A 21,336-nucleotide genomic window follows, 5' to 3' on the forward strand; every position below is an offset into this window, starting at 1 on the left:
AAATGAGTAGAGAATTTAAATGTTTCACTACAAAAATGAAACACAAACACACAAAAAATAGTAATTCAGGAAACGAAGGACCAAAAAAGCTGTAAGTCATACAGAAAAAAATAACTAAATAATGCAAGTAAGTCCCCCCTTAGTAATTATTTTAAATGTTAATGGAATAAACTCTCCAATCAAAAGACAGGGATTGGCAAAAGAATTTAAAACAACAAACAAAAAAAAAAACATGGTCCAACTATATGCTGTATACAAGAAACCCACTTTAGATCCAAAAACACAAACAGGTTGAAAGTGAAAGGTTGAAAAAAGATATTCCCTACAAATAGTAACTAAAAGAATGCAGGGATGTAAATACTAATATCAACAAAATAGGCCTTAAATTTTTTTAAAAAAGGGTAACAAGAGATAAAGAATGGCATTATATATTAATAAAAGGTTCCATATAGCAAGAAGATATAACAATTATAAACATTTACATAACAGACCCTCAATATATATGAAGCAAGATTTGACAGAATTGAAGGAAGAAATAGTTTTCCAATAACAGCTGGAGACTTGAATACCTTACTCTCAATTATCGATAGAATAACCAGACAGAAGTTAAGCAAAGAAAGAATTTGAACACAATAAATCAACTGGATCTAACAGACATAAAGAGAACATTCTACCCAACAACAGTTGAATACATATTCTTCTCCAGTGCACATGGAGCATTCTCCAAGATAGGTCATGTGTTAGGCCACAAATTAAGTCTCAGTACATTTAAAAAGACAGATATTATACAAAGCATCTTCTCCAGCCACAATGGGATAAAGTTAGAAATCAATTTCAAAAGGAAAACTGGAAAATTCACAAATTTGTGGAAACTCAGCAACATATTATTAAACAACTAACGGGTCAAAAAAGAAATCACAATGGAAATCAGAAAATACTTAGAGATAAATGAAAATGAAATACAACATACCAAAATTTATGGGATGCAAGGAAAGCAGTCCTAAAAGGGAAATTTATAGCTATATATGCTTACATTGAAAAATAAGGAGGATCTCAAACCCCAACCTATATTTACAACTTAAGGAACTAGAAAAAGATCAAACTAAACCAACAGCTTGTAGAAAGAAGGAAATAATGAGGATCAGAAAAATGAAATAGAAAGTAGAAAAGCAACAGAGAAAAACCAATGAAACCAAAAGTTGTTTCTTTGAAAAGATTAACAAAATTAACAAACTAATAGCTAGACTAAGAAAAAAAGAAGACTCAAAGAGAGCTCTATGAACAATTGCATGCTAACAAATTGGATAACCTAGATGAAGTGCACAAATTCCTACAAACACAAAACCTACCAAGACTGAATCCTGAAGAAATAAGAAATTGAATCAGTAATCAAAAACCTCAAGACAACAAAAACCTTGGACCTGTGGCTTCACTGGTGAGTTCTACCAATATTTTAAAAAGAACAAACACCGGCCAGGTGTTGTGTTTCATGCCTGTAATCCTAGCACTCTGGGAGGCCAAGGCAGGAAGATCACTTGAGCTCAGGAGTTTGAGACCAGCCTGAGCAAAAGTGAGACCCCTGTCTCTACCAAAAATAGAAAAAAGTAGTCGAGTGTGGTGGTGCACACCTCTGTAGTCCCAGCTACTCAGGAGACTGAGGCAGGAGGATCACTTGAACCCAGGAGTTTGAGGTGGCAGTGAGCTAGGATGATGCCACTGCACTGACGACACTGTACTCTCTACCCATCGTGACAGAGTGAGACTCTGTTTCAAAAAAAAAAAAAAAAGAAAAGAAAACCAAAAACCCAACACCAATCCTTCTTAAACTCTTCCAAAAAAGAAAAACCGAAGGGAGGAAACATATCCTAACTCATTCTATGAGACCATTATTGCCCTGATACCAAATCCAGGCAAAGACATACAAGAAAAGGAAACTATAGAGCAACATCCCTTATGAACACTGATGCAAAAAATCCTCAACAAAATACTAGCAAACTTAATTCAGCAGATATTAACAGGATTATACATCATGATTAAATGGGATTTACTCCTGGAATGCAAGAATGGGTTCAACATATGAAAACCTATCAATGTAATATACCAGATTAACAGAATGAAAGAAAAAAAAACACATGATCATCTCAACTGATGTATAAAATTATTTGACAAAATTCAAATTTTGTGATAAAACACTCAAATTAGGAATAGAAGGAAAACTAGGAATAGAAGGTACACTCAAACTAGGAATAGAAGAAAAAATAGAATGAAAACCCATAGCTAACATTATACTCAACAGTGAAAGACTGAAAGCTTTTCCTCTAAGATCAGGAAGAAGACAAAGATGCCTGCTTTTTCTACTTCAATTCAACATAGTACCAGAAGTTGTAGCCACAGCAATTAGGAAAGAAAAAGAAATAAAAGGTACCCAAATTGGAAAGGATGAAGTAAAATGATCTCTATTCACAGATGATATGACTTTATATACAGAAAACCCTAAAGATTACACACAAAAAACCACATAAATGAACTCAGCAAAGTAGAATACAAAATTAACACATAAGTCAGTTGTTTCTTTATAGTAACAATGAACAATCCAGAAATAAGGTAAGAAAACAATTCCATTTATAATAGCATCAAATACTACTTAGGAATTAACCAAGAAGGTAGAAGATTTGTACAATGAAAACCACAAAACACTGCTGAAAGAAATTAAAGACAACATATATAAATGAAAAAACATCCCATGTTCATGGATTGGAAGACTTAATATTGTTAAGATGTCAGTAATATCTAAAGCAATCTACAGATTCAATGCAATCCCTTAAAAAATCTCAATGATATTCTTTGCTGAAATAGAAAAAAATCCATCCTAAAATTCATATGGCATCTTAAGGGACCTTGAATAGCCAAAACAATCTTGAAAAGAATAACATTGGAGAACTCAAACTTCCTTATGTCAAAACTAACTACAAAGCTACCGTAATCAAAACAGTGTGGTACTGGCATAAAGACCAGACAGATAGGCCAATGGAATAAAATAGAGAGCCTACAAATAAATCCTTGCATATATGGTCAAAAATTTTCGACAAGGTCGTCAAGACAAGACCATTCAATGGGGGAAAGTTGTTGTCTTCTCAACAAATGGTGTGGGGAAAACTGGATATTCACATGCAAAAGAATAAAGCTGGGCCCTTACCTAACACTATATATAAAAAATAACTCAAAATGGATCAAAGATCCAAACGTAAGAGCTAAAACTGTAAAACTCTTAAAACACAGGGGAAAATCTTCGTGATACTGGATGTGGCAATAATATCTTGGATATGACACCAAAGGCACAGGCAACAAAAGAAAAAATAGGCAAACTGGACTTCATCAAAATTAAAAACTTTTGTGCATCAAAGGATATAATCAATGTAGCAAATAGGCAACATACAAAATGGATATAATCAATGTAGCAAATAGGCAACATACAAAATGTATCTGATAAGTGGTTAATATCCATAAAATATAGAGAACTCCTAAAACTCAACAACATAAGACACAAATAAGCCAATTCAAAATGGGCAAGGAATAGACATTCCAAAGAAGATATACAAATAGCCAAATTAAGCACACAAAAAGATGCTATCGTTATAGTTATTGGAGAAATGCAAATCTAAACCACAATAAGACACCATTTCACACTCATTAGTGAACATGATATAAAATACAAAACAAAAACAGAAAAATAACAAGTGTTGGCAAGGATGTGAAGAAACTGGAATTCTTGTGCAATACTTATGAGAACATACAATGGTGCAGTCATGAAGGAAAACATTATGATGGTTACAGAAAAAATTAAACATGGAGTTATCATATGATCCAGCAATTCCACTTCTGGATATATACCCAAAAGAACTGAAAGCAAGATGTCAAAGAGATATTTCTACACCCATGTTTATAGCAGCATTATTCACAATAGACAAAAGGTAGAAGTAACTCAAGTGTTTATTAATAGCTGAATGGATAAACAAAATGTGGTATATACATATAATGGAATATTACTGAGTCTTACAAAGAAACGAAATTACAACACATGCTACAACATGGACAAACCTTGAAAATGTTATGCTAAGTGAAATAAGCTAGCCACAAAAAACCAAATACTACATGATTCCACTTATATGAGGTACCTAGTATAGTCAAATTCATAGAGAGAGAAGTAGAATGATAGTTGCAAGGAGTAGGGAAGAGGAGGAGGAAAAAATGGGGAGTTGTTGGTTAATGGGTACAGAGTTTCCATTTTGCAAGATGAAAAGAGTTTTGGGGATTGCATGCAGGGCCATGTGAATGTACTCAACACTACTAAACTGTACACTTAAAAATGGTTAAGATGATATTTTGTTATGTGCATTTTATCACAATTTTTTTAAAAATTAAAAAAAAATGATTTAGATATTTGCTATTTAAATGGTCTTTCCCACACTTGATATTAGTTCCAATGAGAAAACACTGTTTTTCAGTGTACTGTACGGACACACTATAGACACCTTCCTACAGCTGTAAATTTTTCATATTAAGTCCCAAATTGCATCCTCATCCTAAAAAACTACCACACAAAAAAGTGTGTATCTCCAAAATAAATTTTTAAATGAAATGAAGTTATTTCAACTAAGTCTCAAAAGAGAAAAATAAAATGTAAATAGTAAACAGTACACCACTGGTTATTTTTATACACTTCCTTTCATGTTCACTTCTATGTTCACTTCTGCTCTTTACTCAACAAAACCAAGGAAGAAATTAATATCAAAGTAAGCACTTTTCATTTCAAAGAAGAAAAATCTCTAGACTGAGCAACCATAAAAAGAAACCCAATAAAGAGCTAGAAAAGAGATAGGAAAAAGTAGGTATCAACGACCATGTTATAGTAAGTGCAGATAAGGAAAAGCAGTGTATCTGTCAAATGACATATTATTACATATAGAACTGCATGTAACATACTTAAACCATATGTTGTCCTTACTTTTATAATAGCTTTATTGAAGCATAATTTACATACCATAAAATTCAATCTTTTAAAGTGTATAATTAGTAGTTTTTTCAGTATACTGTACTCACAAAAGTTGCGCAACTACCACCACTGATTCCAAAACATTATTACCTAGAAAAGAAAGCCCATACCCATAAGCAGTCACTACCCAGTCTCTCTTCCCTCCAAACACTGGCAACCATTAATCTACTTTCTGTCTCTATGGATTTGCCTATTCTGTACATTTCATATAAATAGAAACATACAATGTGTGGTCTTTTGTGCTGATTCCTTTCACTTAGCATAATGTTTTTAAGTTTCATCCATATTGTAGCACGTATGAATAATGCATTCTTTTCTGTGAGTGAATAATATTCCATTATATGTATACATCACATTTTGTCCATTCATCAGCTGATGAACATTTGTGCTGTTTCTACTTTTTGGCTATTATGAATAATATTGTTGTGTACATTCATGTAGAAGTTTTTATGTGGATATACGTTTGCCATTCTCTTGGGGTGAAATTGCTGGGTCATATGGTACAGGTTGAGTATCCCTTATCAAAAATACTTGGGACCAGAAGTGTTTTGGATTTAGGCTTTTTTCCAATTTTGGAAGATTTGCATCATACCAGTTGAACATTCCTAATCCAAAAATCTAAAATCCGAAATGCTCCAATGACCATTTTCTCTGAGCATCATGTCAGCACTCAAAAAGTTTTGGATTTGGAGCATTTCAGATTTTGGATATTCAGATTAGGGATCCTCAACCTGTGATTCTATATCTAACTTTTTGAGAAACTATCAAACTGTTTTCCAAAGTAGCTGTACCAATTTACATGCCCATAAACAATGCGTAAGGGTTCTAATTTCCCCCATTCTTGCCAACACTTACCATCTGTCTTTTTGATTATATATGCTAGTGAGTATGAAGTGGTATCTCATTGTGGTTTTGATATGCATTTCCCTGGTGACTAACAATGTTGAGCATATTTTCATGTGCTTATTGGCCATTTGTGTATCTTCTTTTGAGAACCATCTCATTCAAATCCTTTGCCTATTTCTTCACTGGGTTATCTTTTTATTTTTGAGTTTTAAAAGTTCTTTATACATTCTGGATAAAAGTCACTCATCAGACATATATGATTTGCAAACATTTTGTCACATTCTGTAGGTTGTCACTTTATTTCCTTGATAGTATTGTTTTTTATTTTCAAGACAGGATCTTGCTCTGTTGCCCAGGCTGGAGTATAGGGGTGTCATCATAGCTCACTGCAACCTCAGACTCCTGGGCTGAAGTGATCCTCCTGCTCCAGCCTCCCAAGAAGCTGGGACTACAGGCACAGGCCACCATGACCAGCTAATTTTTCTATTTTCTTGCCATGTTGCTCAGGCTGGTGTCCAATCCCTGGCCTCAAGCGATCCTCCCACTTCACTTGTTGAAAGTGTTAGGAGTACAGGTCTGAACCAACACACCTAGCTGATATTCTTTGAAACAAAAAAGTTTTTGATTTTGATTAAGTCCAATTTATCTTTTTTTTTTTAAGAGATGAAGTCTTATTCTGTCACCCTGGCTGGAGTCCAGTGGTACAATCATAGCTCATTGCAACCTCAAACTCCTAGGCTCAAACAGTCCTCCAGCCTCAGCTTCTGAGTAGCTGGGACTATAGGCTTGTGCCACCACGCCCGGCTAATTTTCAAAAAAATTTTCAGACAGGTTCTCACCATTGCCCAGGTTTGTCTCCAACTCCCGGCCTTAAGCAATCCTCCCACCTCAGCTTCCTGAGTGTCTGGGATTATAGGCATGAGCCATCACACTCAGCTCTTTATTTTCTATTTTGTTGCTTGCGCTTTTGGTGTCATGTCATGCCATATATTTTAATATTAATCTGTATGTCAATAAGAATGAATTGGAAGAGACATGATATAGAATTAAGAAAGTAAAAAACAAAATTATTGAGTTCTCAAATTCAGAATCAATTTTCTTACAACAAAGCAACCATACATATAATAAATACACAAAATAAAGTATTGACTAGTAAAAACAATAGTGACCTATCTGCTCAAAATCTGAATGGCCTTTGTACTAATCAGTGAAAAGTGAAAGCCCTTAGGGAAAAGAATAAGTAAATAATTTCCAGTCACTATATTAAGGTAAAATTTAGGTGTTTTAAGGTTTTATCTATAAAATTACAAAATATTTTTAGTCAATAAAATAGACGTATAACCTTCCTCTGTAAATGAAAACACTTACCTGCTAAGTAATTCCAGTCCAGCAGAGTACTTTGGCAAATATGAAACAGTCCTGCAAAAAGAAACACTTATTGTATTAAAATTGTTTCTGATTTAGCCAACCAAGAGTTACATGCAGAATTTCAACATTGCCAGTTGTAATATAAGGTATTTTTAAATCACTAATGACAATTTATCTAACCTTTTAGAGAAATGTACTATTTTATTTCAGAGTTAATGTAATGAACTATAATTTAGTATCAACCATCATTTTGCCCCATGGAGATTATTTTTAGCATACAATATTATACAATAAACAGTTTAATGTAATGCTACGTAAGAATAAATATGTATGATCTAAGCTCATCATCCCCAGATTGAAAGTGAATTTTGGTCACATAGTTTGTTAAAAAAATTTTAAAAACAGCATAATACTCTTGTTTTCATACAAAACAGGTAACATAGCTAAAAAGCCTCACTTGTATTATTTCATTATTAATTTGCTTTTCAATAATCCAGGACTTTTGCTCTCAATATAAAAACTAAAAATGATTAATTGTGATCAAACAATAGCCACTGATTGTCATGGAGTAAAACAATTATACCATTTCACAATTTCATCAGAAAATTTTCCTGTTACAAAATTTAGAAAGAATCAATAAATTGTTTTGTAGTCAGATGTACTCTAAAACCCATAAAATTATACGATTATGAATACAACCAAAAGTTGTGTGAAATTTAAGTCATGGTAAATTAAAATCTTAGCACAAGCTTACCTGGGTTTGCTTTTTACTTTTGCTTCTCTTGACTTGTCGCTTAAAGTCTTCAGCCTATAATTCAACAAGTATAAAATATAATATTTTTACATGTCAAGATATTTTTCAGCCATAAATTTTCACATCAGATAAACTGATTTTTTTAGCAAAAATTAAGCACCTCTGCAAACAACAAACAGTTGTGTTTTTACCATGTTAGACACCACAAATGGAAAATATGTAGCAAATACCTTTTGTAGAAACAATGATTCCTAAATGTGATCAGACCAGAGAAATCTAATTTATCTGGCATCTTTACAAAAAGTAGTGGTCCACATAAGTGAACTCAATAGGTAACAAAGATATCTAAGCAGCACACTTTATTAAGTAGATACTATCCCAGACATTCAAATCTCTTTAAACACTCATAGTATTTGAAATTTTCATTGATTAAAAAGTTTTCTAAAATATATTACAAACTTCTTTCATTAAAGAGGACTTGGTATATCCCATTTAACATTTTCTGATAACTCTAGCTCATTATTAAGAACATTACAGGACAGACACAGTGGCTCAGGCCTGTAATTCTAGCACTTTTGGAGACTGAGCTGGGAGGATTGCTTCAGGCCAGGAGTTTGAGACCAGACTGGGCAATAGCAAGACCCCCAGGTCTACAAAAAATAGAAAAATTAGCTGGGTGTGGTTCCTGTAGTATCAGCTACTCTGGAGGCTGAGGCAGGAAGATCACTTGGGCCCAGGAGTTTGAGGTTGCGGTGAGCTACGATGAGGCCACTGTACTCCAGCCTGGGCAACAGAGCAAGACCCTGTCTCAAAAAAAAAACAAAAACAAAAACAAAACACTACTGATTGCATTTTGCAGCAAAACAGGACTCTCCTCAGATGCTTCTGAGCTAGAAATGCATCTTCATTTACTAACCTGAACCAACCAATCAATGGTAGTTTCATTTGTGTTTGTTTGGGCTCTTGTGTCTATTTTTTCTAAATTTTTGTCTCCACCACTGGTCATCTGGTTATCAGCTATCACTTACTGCTTTTGCTAGCAGCCTCCTCTCCTTCTATTTGCTGTTTTTAAATTATTGAGCTAGAAAACAGATAAGGAGGCTAGAATTACATATATAAAATTAAATTATAGGCTCTTCTAAATATAAAATGCATTCATAAACTATACAATTTATTTTCACCTCACTGGCCTGGTTTTACTTTCTTTTGGCTGTGGACTCTGTAACAGATAGTGCTAAAGTATGAGATAATCTCACATAAAATGAGATATTGCTGCATACATTCTTTTTAATTATACCACCAAATATTTCTAAATAATAACTGAAACACAGTCCCCTACAAAGTCTCTGTAAAAACAGAAATAGGTGCTCCTTCCTCTCAAGACACTTTACCGCTATCAGCCAGAAATGGTCCTAACATACAAGCTGACTCTCCCATGAATGCCTCAACCCTGCATTGTACAGCATACAATGTTTGTGACTATACACACAGGTTCTAACACAGGATGCTATCCTTCCTTTCAATAATGCCTGTTAAGCACCAAAAGGGGACTTCTGATCAAATGTATTTTTTAAACCAAATTAGAATGCCAATTTCATACAAAGAGTTTCACATTGCTCTCAGATCTTTTTCAAAAAATAAATGTTAATGAGATTTTCTCTACAATGTTCAAAATATTCAGCAATACTTTTAATACAAAACCAGCATGTGTATCTCTCTAAATGAGTCTAGGATATTGTATAAAAGTCTAATCTGTCCCAGAGAAACAACATAAATTTCTAAGCTTATCTTGGAAACTAGTAATTCTGGTTTAAACCAAAGTTAAGCAAAAGCTAGGGAAAAATATCTTTTATGGCCTTGCTCTACTATTTCCACTCCAGAATTTGAGAAAGGCACTTAGTTGTGACATCCCAGACAAAATTATCCTAGGATAGTTATACACAGCAGTACATCACACTCAAAATGATTCCAGGATTATTTTTAGTGATTCAGGACAATTCTACACAGTTAAGTGTGAAAGGGAAGTCCTTAAATCCTATTTAGACTACTCTAATTATATGATCTAGCAAATCTCTAAGGTGGTATTTCAAACATTTATTCCTAAAAGAAACTTTTAATTTCTCAATTGTAACATGCCAAGTTTCTCTCCCCCATCAAAAAAGAAAAAAAATTAGTTTGGAATAAAAGGGAAAGAAGGAGTATTATAGGCAGCTGAAAATAAGACCATCGAATGATTCAATAAGAGCTTCCCCATGTGACACTTTAACAACCATCTGTTTTAAAAATTGGTCGTTAACCAAATGTAATGTGTGGAACTTATCTAATCTGGATTGGAACAAACCAACTGTAAAAAGACATTTCTAAGAACCAAGGAAATCTGATTACAGACTGCACAATTGATAATATCAAAGAATTAGTGTTAATTTTATCAGTTATGATGCTGGCATCGCATTTATGTAATGTCTGTATTGTTTTCAGTGATGCAAGCTGACATATCAGAGGTATAATAGGTAAGTCTGAGATTGATGTTACAAAATGTATACAAAGTATATGTGGCAATACCTGAAAATTGTTGAATCCGAGAAATGGATATACGGGGTCCATAGCATTATTCTGTTTTTGTGCATGTTTTAAACTTTGTAAAAAACAAAATTTCTTTAGCAACAAAAAGTCTTACAGATATTCATCTTTTCTCGTCAATTTTCCAAATAAATCACCAATGTGCCAAAATTCAGAATAGAAACTGTTGGGAGAAAACATAAAGCAGCCAGAGGAAAGTTGGAAACAGTTATGAAAGGTCAGGAGAGAAAAAGATGAAGAGTTAAAACAACTATTATTCTTAAGACAGAAAAAAAAAAAAAAAAAGATCAGATATATTTAACAAAGTAGCAAAAAAGCAAAAAGGTCCTCTCTAAAAGATAACCTGAAAACCCAGAATTCATGTGAAAGTAGCCTACCATTTATATTTCAGGATAACTCAAGTTTCTCACACAGTCCCTGTGCTGGAAACAACCCACTCATAACGTCTATTTACAATCTCACAGTATCATGACATGCTGGGAAGGAAATGCTGACCTAGGGAGAAAACTTCAGTTTCTTCAAATGTAAAATAGTAGCATTATACACAATCATAAAGATTTGAATTCTTGTGAATTCAATAAAATTCCAAATATGACCTTGAGATCTGGAAACTACAGAGCTAATTCAAATGAAAGATATAATAAAAATTATCCTCATCAAGAAAGTGGAGAAACTATGTACTACGTTACTGGGCCAGGATGAAATACAGTCCAGGTTCCCAATGCACCAGTTCCTATAAAAAGCTTGCCCTGCCCCCTTCTCAGTCTTCTCCCTAATACCATACACCTCCAGGAAGACATAAGTGCTGCTGTGTGAGCACGTTAATATACAGACTTAAGTGAGCCATCTGTCAATTATTTCCTGCTAAAGACAACTTTCAAGTTCAAAGAACTAAACCTCAAATTCACCAAAACGTTCAATAATTTTATTTTTAGATGGCTCCAAAGACTTAACCTTAATTTGACACCAGCACATTTATTTCTTCAAGCTTTGTAGAAAATTCTAAAATGGAAGCATCTTACTAAGAAATGAAGGTGATTAGCAAAACTGCTTAGACAAAAAGTGTAAAAAGAAATGGATAATCAGAATGATGCCCTGAGCACAATAAACAATAAGCAGATCTGCTGGCTGACTCAATGGTATGGGGGGACCTAGATGGCATTTCATTTATTTGCACCTCAATTTCCAACTGTTTACAATCATTAGCTATTGGAAAAGATGAGGATGATTGCTTTATAACACCACAAAAGTATATTAATTAGCATATTTTGTCATAAGGCTTAATTCCTTTTTAACCATAATCTATCATATTTTCACCTTAGTATTTATCAATTCGCTTCCCCCCACCTTAAGCAAGATCAAGGAAAGCAAAAGCACTGATCACACTCCAAAATGCAAATGACCCCTCAGGTCCAAAGCCTAAGAAATTCACACAAAAGCTGCAATAACTCAGGAAAAGGGAGAATAATCTAGACTATCTTTACCCTAATTAACCCCAAATACACTGCTTCAAGTTCTCACCTCTCTCGTGAGTGCATTTGAAACTTCCAACTGCTTCTCAGATGTCAAGCTGCTACTGCACAGCAAATTCACTGTGAACTGCTCCTTCTCTCTCAAACCTATTCTTAAATCCTTTTATGCCAGTATATGACATCATTTATCTAAGTAATATACCCCCAAATTAACATTCTCAATTTCTGCACCTTTTTCACTTTCCACATGTCACTGCTGATAAATTTGACCAGTGCCGGTCACATCCAATCTCTCCTTTAAATTTCTATCAATAATGCCTCATCATCTCTCCCCTGGCCCATAATTACAGCCTCCTAAATAATTTCCATGTTCTCCTTCCCTAATCTTCCTATCACACTGCCTCCCAAGTCATCTTTCCAGAAATACAAAAAATATTTCCCCAGAAATACAGGTAGGCTATTTCCCCCTTCACCTGATTTTTAGATATAGAATTTATGACGTTGTAGATATTTTACCTCCTGTCACTAGAATGAATAGGGATCATATTTACTGTCTCATTTGTTATCTGCTATATCCTAAGCACCTAAAATAGTGCCTACCATGGAGTAAGCATTCAATAAATATTTGATAAATTAATTAATTAAACAAAGCGTTGAAGATCCTCTATTATCAGGCACTAAACTTCCTTTCCAGCTTCATCTCCCAGGACTGCTTCCATCTCTGAAATGCCATTACCCAAATCTATCATCATCTCTCCTCATTCTTCAAGGCCAGTTTTAGAAGCCACTTACTCTTTGACACCTCCTGTAAAGGAATCTGAATTAATGGCTCTTTCCCCTGGGCTCAGATACCACACCATTTGTATCTAACATTCAGTTCATTCTGCTTTGCTTTACATTTCCACCAGTCTAGGGCATCCTGAGGACAAGGACTATTTTAGTCAACTTTGTAGCCCCAGGATCTAGCCCAATACATAGACATTGCTGAGTAAAAACTGGGCAAAACTAAGCACATGGTTTCTCAAATCTTTTTTTAAGCTACTATAAAAAAGGACACTTAGCAGGAACTCAGTAAATATTTATTTATTTATTTAAGCCAGCTGAATATTGAGATTTTTTTCCTCCTCATTAAAAAGGTTAGTAATCCTGGAAAAGTCGACATTTCAGGCAAAGTGTCACCATTTGAACACACTGTGAATTAGATTATTGGATCCTCTCCTTTGTGCAGGTTTTGATACTATGGAGGGAAGAGAGAATGAGGCCACTGAGTGCAGGTAGAGGTCAAGGAGCAGTGGAGGCTTTGACAGAAAATCATTATCTAGCTGCAACAATAAATAGGTTTTTTATCCCTAACCACAGGAACCCAGAGGTTTATTATTATTACTAACAGGAAATACCAGCCTGTGACAGGCAGCTATAAACCTTCAGTAAATCTGATTTTCAGTTCCCTGAAGGGTTTTGCATGCCTAAGTACCTCAATCCTGAAGGCTGTAGTCCTAACTGCTCAAAAGGTAAAAATCAAAGACCAGCATGGATTTGAAACACGTGCTTCAGAATGTCCAAAAGTTCCCCTCAGAGCTCAAGCAAATCCCTAAAAAAAATGAATGTTCTGTGTGAACCCTCCAAAAGGCTCCAAGAATAGATTCTGAGTTTAATCAAATTAGAACTCACTTAGGTGAGAGGAAAAGATGTTGGTGAGACCCAATGTCCTTTAGTCCTGTGGCCTCTGGGCCAGCCTGCCATCCAATTAAGGCAGAAAGACTGTGATATAACCACTAGTTGTTTTCAATGTTGACATACTGTTACAATGAATAAAAATTTATTAAAAAGGCCATAAATCCCTGGACAACCTAGAGTTCCCCCAAAAGCACCAGTAATCTCTACACTTCCCTTAAAGAATCATGATAAGTTGCATTTTTGCTAAGTTTGAATGGAATGTAGAAATTCATTGTGTTCACTGGACACACTTTAACCACTAATGTGACATTCTCTTATGAGACTGGTGAGGACTATTTTACAAAAAAAAATAAGTAAATTTGCCTAGAGTTAAGCTCCAGTTATACGAATTTTCAGAAACTGAAAATGAGCAGAGCAGCTCTGAGGAGAGGCTGCTGCTCTGGGTGTAATCAAGCAGGACTCTGGTCACATTGAAGGAGCTCAAAAAGGCACCAGGCCTCCAGCTGATTCCCTGGGGCAACCTGAACACTTGGTGTTTCCAACTATTTTAAAAGGCAGCTGATCTGGCTTCTAAACATTTGCTCTGCTACCAAGTGTTCTACAGGAATACCAGGTCCAATGTGAGAGTTTTGGGTGGCCAGAGGCATGCTGCTTTCATCTTTTCCGTTTTTTGTTTTTTTTTTTTGAGACAGTCTTGCTATGTTGCCCAGGCTGCTGGTCTCAAACTCCTAGGCTCAAGCAATCTTCCTACCTTAGCCTCCGAAGTAGCTGGAACTATAGGTGCACACCATCTCAGCCAGTTCATGTCTCTTTCATCTTTGAATGCCACATTGCCTACACTCAATAAACATATGTGTGCTATGTTTAATTTCATCTTTTCTCAGCAAACCAAAAATATTGTTATGTAAATTCGGTTGATTTCAAGCTGAATATGGAAGGGTTTAATAAAATAGACTAGGTGGGTTTTTTCTTAGTAAGAATAGTGCAGGAAATCAAGGTCTTAAACAAAGTGAACATCAGAGTTTAGAGGTGTTGGTCAACTGGGAGACGGACATCACTTGGAGATGAGTTATTTCTCTGCCATATGACAGGTTAACGGCACACATTGACAGCCCAGTGGTTTGTCAGCTGAAAGTGACAAGGAGGAAGCCAACAAAGGAGATAAATGGAATGAAGCTCTCAGGATGCCCAATTCTAAAACGGCCCTAGACATATGGCATCTTCAAGAAGTAAAGTTAGTTTCCAAGGGGTTCTGGATCCCCTTGGTACCTTTCCCTAACTTAACCCTAAACTTTTTGGGTTACCCAGATCTCCCAGGATGGCTTGGACCTGGGCAGTCCTGAGCCCAGTCCAGAGTCCATACTCCTAGGTAATATCTTTTTAAGCAAAGATCAGTAACATGAATGGTTCTGAGGCAACCATATGCGCTGGAGAGTAACTACCCAAAGACCAACTGTTAAGCCTTCAAGGAATTCCTTGATGCAATAACAGTAGTGTATGCAGCTGGGTTTATCTATGGCCACTCTCATTTCAGCATCACACAAAAAGTTTTCAAAACAATAATTTACACCCTTAAGTTACTTTTTCTAAATTTATCAGGAAAAAAAATGCATGCATGCATGCAAGCACACCTATCAATGAATGACTCCTAAAACATCTATAACTAACATTCTAAAGAACATCAAAAACCAACAAAAATGTTTTTATATGTCGTAAGCACTAAAGCATTTGACAGCTTGTTACCATTCAGCACCCAATAGGAAAACAGTATAAATATTTTTGTCCCATGAGATAAAATGTTGGCTAACATCTTCCCGTTAGAAATGTAAAACAATTTGGTTGTGAACCTCCCACATTCACAGCATTCTCCAAAACGATTTGTAAGCTAAAGGTGACAGAACCTTTTTAAAGGTGACACCTTTTCTAAAGTAACGAAAAAATTAAAGTGAATTAAGCACAAGTAATAACAATAGTGAGTTCTTGTTTTACATGTTAATTCATTAATTCTCGCAACAACCCTCTAAGTATCATCATTATCCTCATCTTACAGTCGCAGAAACAGTAAAATGAGGCAAGACATTCTTGCAATAACTTGCAGAAACATGTTTGGTTAGACGGTAGAGTCAGGATGAGTACATAGGCAGCCTGACGCCGGAGTCTAGGCCTGTGGTTCCCAGACCTTACTGCACACTGGGATCACATGGAGGGCTTTAAAACGCCATCTCCGGGCATTCTGGTTTAATTGGTATAAGGTGTGACCTGGACATCGGGATTGTGAACGTTCCCTGGTGATTCTAAGCAAAGTTTGGGAACCTCTGTGCTCTTAACCACCGGGTAGTAACAGCACTGGTGTAGTTCTGTTGTTTCCCTTGCCCAAGAGTTCCCTCACCGAGGCGTTAGACCCAGGGCAAAGGTAGACACAAAACGCTGAGGGGAAGAGGCGGCCAGCCTCGCCAAGGGTTAGGCCGGCGAGCCGAGCCCGGGAGCCGAGACGGGGGGGGCAGGGCTCGGTCCGGCCCGCGCAGGCCGAGGCACGCGGCGAACCCCCGGCCCGCGGAGGGGGCGGAGGGCCCCGCTCCAGGTGGGCGGAAGGCAGGTGTCCCGGCGGCGCTGCAGGGAACGAGGGGGCGCAGGGCCACCGTCCCGCGCGGGCGGAAGCGGGAGGCACGACCGCCTCTCACATGACTCCCCTCCTCGGTCCGGCTGATGCTGCCGGGAGGGAGCGGAGGGGTCCCACCCGCGCGGGTCCCACCCGGGCCCGTCGCACTCCGCCGCGCTGCCGACCGCCTCCCGGTCCCGGGGTGCGAGTCAGAGCCAGCCCGACGGGACCTAAGTTACTTTGCGCCGCCGGACGCGCGGACGCAGGGAAGTTCGTTACTTTCCCGGGCGGGGCGGGACCGGACCCGGGAGCGCGGTGCGGGGCAGGCCGGGAGCGGGGACATCCCGAGCGGGTCCCTTTCGGTCGCCCACCGTATACCCACCCGGAGGTGAAATCCTGCTGCACGCTCAGCAGCCGCTCGCGCAGGGTCTCCAGCATCGCCGCCGCCGCCGCCGGCCTCCTTCCCTCAGGCCTCGCGTGGCCGCCGTCGCCGCCGCTGCCCTGGACCCCGGCAGCCTCCCGCAGCACCTGTCACCCGTGGACCCGCACTCCCTCGGCCGGCCCCGCCCCCGGCCCGGCGCTGGCCTCGCGCCGCCGCCCCAGCCCCTTCCGCGTTCCCGCCCCTCGCGCGCCCTCGCCCCGCCCCCGCCGCGCGCCGGGCCCGCGCAGCCGCAGTGGACCGCGCCGCGCTCAGGCCGCGGAAAAGGGGGCGGGCCTTCACTCCCGGCCCAGGAGGCGAGAAGCTGCTGGGCGTTTTTCTAGGCTATGCCAGTCCTTTGCAATGAGAGTGGCATCGTGGAAGGATGACTTAAGTTGAGGGCTTCTTTGAGTGAAGCTTTGGTTTTTACGGTTTGGAAGAGAGTGGATAAATTTCCTGCGTCGATAGCTTGCATCTCCCTGTAACAAGTCATTTTATCCATCTGGGTCCAGGATCTGACCCCACTGGCTTTAACCTTGGGTGAGATAGTCAAACATTCTAAGCCGCGGTGTCTTCATTCATAAAATGGCAATAAGAATCAACTGTCTCGACATCCTTACTTTCCGCTCCTTCTTTAACCTGCCCTATCAGGCTTTTGTGCCCTACACACCAAGGAGATAGCCTCTTGCAAGTCACCAGTGGCCTCCGTGTTGCCAGTAACGCTTGTTACTTCTGATTTTTTCTTTACTTCTCAGTGCCTCTCAATGCAGTGTATCATGGCATCCCTAAGACACATTCTTCTCTTACCTTCAAGCACTCCGTACTTCCTCTCTTCCCCCCAACCCCCTCACCTCCTCTCCTGTTTCCACAGCTGCTCCCCAGGGTACATCCCAGCTCCTGTTCTTCTCTAAATGTGCTCTCTCCCCAGGTGATTCTGTCAAGGCGCTGATGACTCCCAGATCTCCACCTTCAGCCCTGTCCTTCCTCTCGCTTTCAGTTCATACCATCAAATCCAATCAACTTTATTTCTAAAGTATTTTGGAAGCTGCTCACCTTTCTACTTCTTCAGTATAATCAACGCTAGTCCAAGGCACCATAATCATTCACTAGAAACACTGACAGTTCTCCTTGATTCTACTCTTTTGCCATCCACACCCCTGTAATCCATCCTTGACACAGCAGCCAGAGAGAATTATTTAAAAGATCAATCAGATCATGTTGCTCCCCTGCTTAATATCTTCCAATTGCTTCCTGTGCACTTGGAATAAAATTCAAACTCCTTACCCCAGCTTAGAAAGTCCTAAAATTTGAATCCTTTCTCACACTCTATCCAAACTGATTACTACTCACCTATCATGTCCTTGACACTCAAGCCATACTAGCCTTTTTCTGTATTCCTTGAAAATTCCAAATTCATTTCTACCTTGAGGCCTTTTCACGAGATTTTCTCCAACCCGCCCCTAAGTTGCCTCCTTCATGACATTCAGGTCTCAGCTTAAATAACATCTGACAAGATGACTGTTCAAGTTACCCACCCAATCCCTTCCTATCACACATCCTGTTTCTCAACTTATTACACATTAGAAAATTGAATGCTTGTTTAATTAATACAATTATTTATTAATTTATTTGTTTACAAATATATCTTAAAACCAGGGCTAGGATTAGAGTGAAGCAAATAAGGCATTCACCTCAGGTACAAAATTTAAGGGGGAACCCAAAAGCTCAGTGATTAAGCAATGTTTTAATACAATATTTAAAAATTCAAAATTAGTGAAAAAAAATGTGATGAACAAAATATCAAAATTTTAAATAAAAACAGGCTCTGATAGGGCTGGAATTGGATGAGGGAGTCAGGTGGGCGGTACAAGTACAGGTCCCATTGTGAAGTGTCCCTGTCTTGTTAAGCCCAGCACCTACAGCAGTATCCCCAGCACCTACAGCAGTAAATGGCACACAGCAGACACCCAATAAATACTGATTGTTTGTTGAAGGAATTAAATAAGATAAAGTGCTTGGCTTATGGCTGGGAGAACACCTCTTCCCCATTCTTGATGCTTTCTTCCACGGGGAGGAAGCTCCTTCACTAGTATAGCACACCCAGCCTTTCCTAGCGGAGAGTAGGTGATTATGATGACTAGTGAGATGGGAAATGAGGATCTTGGTCCTGCATCCTTTCCTTTTTTTCATCCAACAAAGAGCATTCATTCTGTCATATAAGGACAGGCTGCTACTGTGACCCAGTGCTTTTTGTGACTGGGTGGGCAAGTCTTAATCTGAGGTTCAGTATTAGGAGATCTGCTTGCCCATGAATATAAGCCATGTGCTTCATCAGCCTTCCCTGAAATAAAAGTGATGTTTGGACTCTATGCTGACTCTACTGTCTTATTTCTCAGTTGGTTCACAAAAGTAAGAAAGAGGGGTGTTGTTTACTGAGCCCTCTTCTACCTCTCAGAAATAGTTCCTGGTACAAAGTAAGTGATCCAGTGATCAAATCTATAAAGACTAGACTAAGGTGCCTTAGTATCTAGCAGATTTGAAAACCACAGGTACTGGGAAATATTTAATATTTTTTCTTTTATTCAATTAAATAAACTCTCCCTATAAGCTTTCAATTTAATAAGTTTCATAGATTCTAATAAATCACCAACTCAGTGCAAAAAGACTCTGCCTGTCACTAAAAAATAGCTTTACTAGTCGTGCCCAATCATTTCTGTCTTGACTGATGCATTGCTTATTAGTGGCATGTCTGTGCTTTGTTTTGAGATGTTTTATGCACATTCTTAACATCATGTCTATTAAATTCAAAAACAGTGAAAGTTCAAGAAGTATCAATAAAAGACCATCTATTATAAAGAAAGAAAAGTAAATGTTAAAAAATGTAATTAAAGAGAAAATGAAGGCCAGGTGTGGTGGCTCACACCTGTAATCCTAGCACTGTGGGAGGCTGAGGCGGGCGGATCATTTGAGCTCAGGAGTTCGAGACCAGCCTGAGCAAGAGCGAGACCCCCGTCTCTACCTTAAATAGAAAGAAATTAGCCAAACAACTAAAAATAGGGGGCGGGCGTGGTGGCTCACGCCTGTAATCCTAGCCCTCTGGGAGGCTGAGGCAGGTGGATCGCTCGAGGTCAGGAGTTCAAGACCAGTCTCAGCAAGAGCAAGACCCCGTCTCTACTATAAAAATAGAAAGAAATTATCTGGCCAACTAAAATATATATAGAAAAAATTAGCCGGGCATGGTGGTGCATGCCTATAGTCCCAGCTACTCGGGAGGCTGAGGCAGTAGGATCACTTAAGCCCAGGAGTTTGGGGTTGCTGTGAGCTAGGCTGACGCCACGGCACTCACTCTAGCCAGGGCAACAAAGCAACACTCTGTCTCAAAAAAAAAAAAAAAAAAAAAAAAAATAGAAAAAATTAGCCGGGCATGGTGGCACATGCCTGTAGTCCCAGCTACTTGGGAGGCTGAGGCAGGAGGATCGCTTGAGCCTAGGAGTTTGAGGTTGCTGTGAGCTAGGCTGACGCCATGGCACTTTAGCCCAGGCAAGAGAGTGAGACTCTGTCTCAAAAAAAAAAAAAAAAGAAAAGAAAATGACTATTGCTGCACATGGGCTGTTCAGGAGGAATGATTAAGGACCAAGAGTTGAAGCATGTGGCATGTTATGGTGACATAAGTGACATTAATCAGCCAGAAACCAGAAAGATTCATTGGGAAAATGAAAAAAACAAAGCTTTGAAGTACAGTTTGAGAACCAACATCAGTATGGAGGCTGTTGGTCTAATCTTGATTCAGGCATTGGTGGAGAATTGATTTGAGAGCCTATTAGATGAGTGCAGGGAAAGCTTCAGTGATGGAACGTTTGGGGTGAAAACCAAAGCTACTAAGATGTTCCCTGGGGTAGTGCTTCCCTGCCCAGCAGCAGTGGTATCACCTGGGAGCTTCTTGCAAATGTAAAATCCCAGGCCCCAACCAGACCTCCTGAATCAGATTCCGAATTTTATCAGGATCACCAGGTAATTTATATTCCTGTTAACATGTGAGAAGCTCATCTCCATGACATCTCGCTGAGGAAAGGGGGTTTACTGTCTCAATAGATTCTTATTGTAGACAGAGGGATAAATGAGCATTTGGTAGAATTAGAACACAGAGGAAGCTGCTATTAAAAAAGAGGCTGTAAAACCCAGAAGATTTCACACCACCTTATTGGCAGAGGTCTTTTAGAGTAATTGGAAAGGCATTATAATCATTTGAGTGACAGACACCTAACTTAGATTTATAAAGGTATTTACAGTGTATGGTTATTAACTTCTTTGTGATTTTTTTAAAAGCCAAAAGGTAAATATTTTTGACATCTTTAATTTTTAAGAGTTTAAAGATGCCAGAAGAATCCATGTAAAAGCTCTAAATGTTTTTTATGAAGCAATGAGTATTTCTAATCATAAGGAAAACTAGATAAAGCTGGAAAGGTTACATCAGCATAGAATTTTGAAAAGGAAAGCAGAGATAGAAACCAGGGAGTCAGAGGAGGGGAATTCCAACTCATGGGAGCAAAGATTAGAGTGCAGTTGAAG

The 21,336-nt window shown here is 38.4% G+C and overlaps 1 protein-coding gene across 2 annotated transcripts in view; it reads right to left on the reverse strand.

The window, feature by feature from the left end:
* DTNBP1 (dystrobrevin binding protein 1) overlaps window positions 1-16,980 on the reverse strand; it is a 129,026-nt gene extending 112,046 nt beyond the window's left edge. The window contains exons 1-3 of one of the 2 annotated variants that reach the window (XM_045551829.1): window positions 16,732-16,980; window positions 8,022-8,075; window positions 7,268-7,318 (exon numbers count right to left, since the gene is read on the reverse strand). In XM_045551829.1, the coding sequence (XP_045407785.1) occupies window positions 7,268-7,318; window positions 8,022-8,075; window positions 16,732-16,787 (161 nt within the window). In that variant the 5' untranslated portion in view covers window positions 16,788-16,980. The remainder of the gene's footprint in view (window positions 1-7,267; window positions 7,319-8,021; window positions 8,076-16,731) is intronic. The other variant, XM_045551830.1, reaches the window with a different exon arrangement.
* Window positions 16,981-21,336: the final 4,356 nt, after the last annotated feature.

The sequence above is a fragment of the Lemur catta genome, chromosome 5 (genome assembly GCF_020740605.2).
Source record: "Lemur catta isolate mLemCat1 chromosome 5, mLemCat1.pri, whole genome shotgun sequence".
Classification (NCBI taxonomy): Eukaryota; Metazoa; Chordata; class Mammalia; order Primates; family Lemuridae; genus Lemur; species Lemur catta.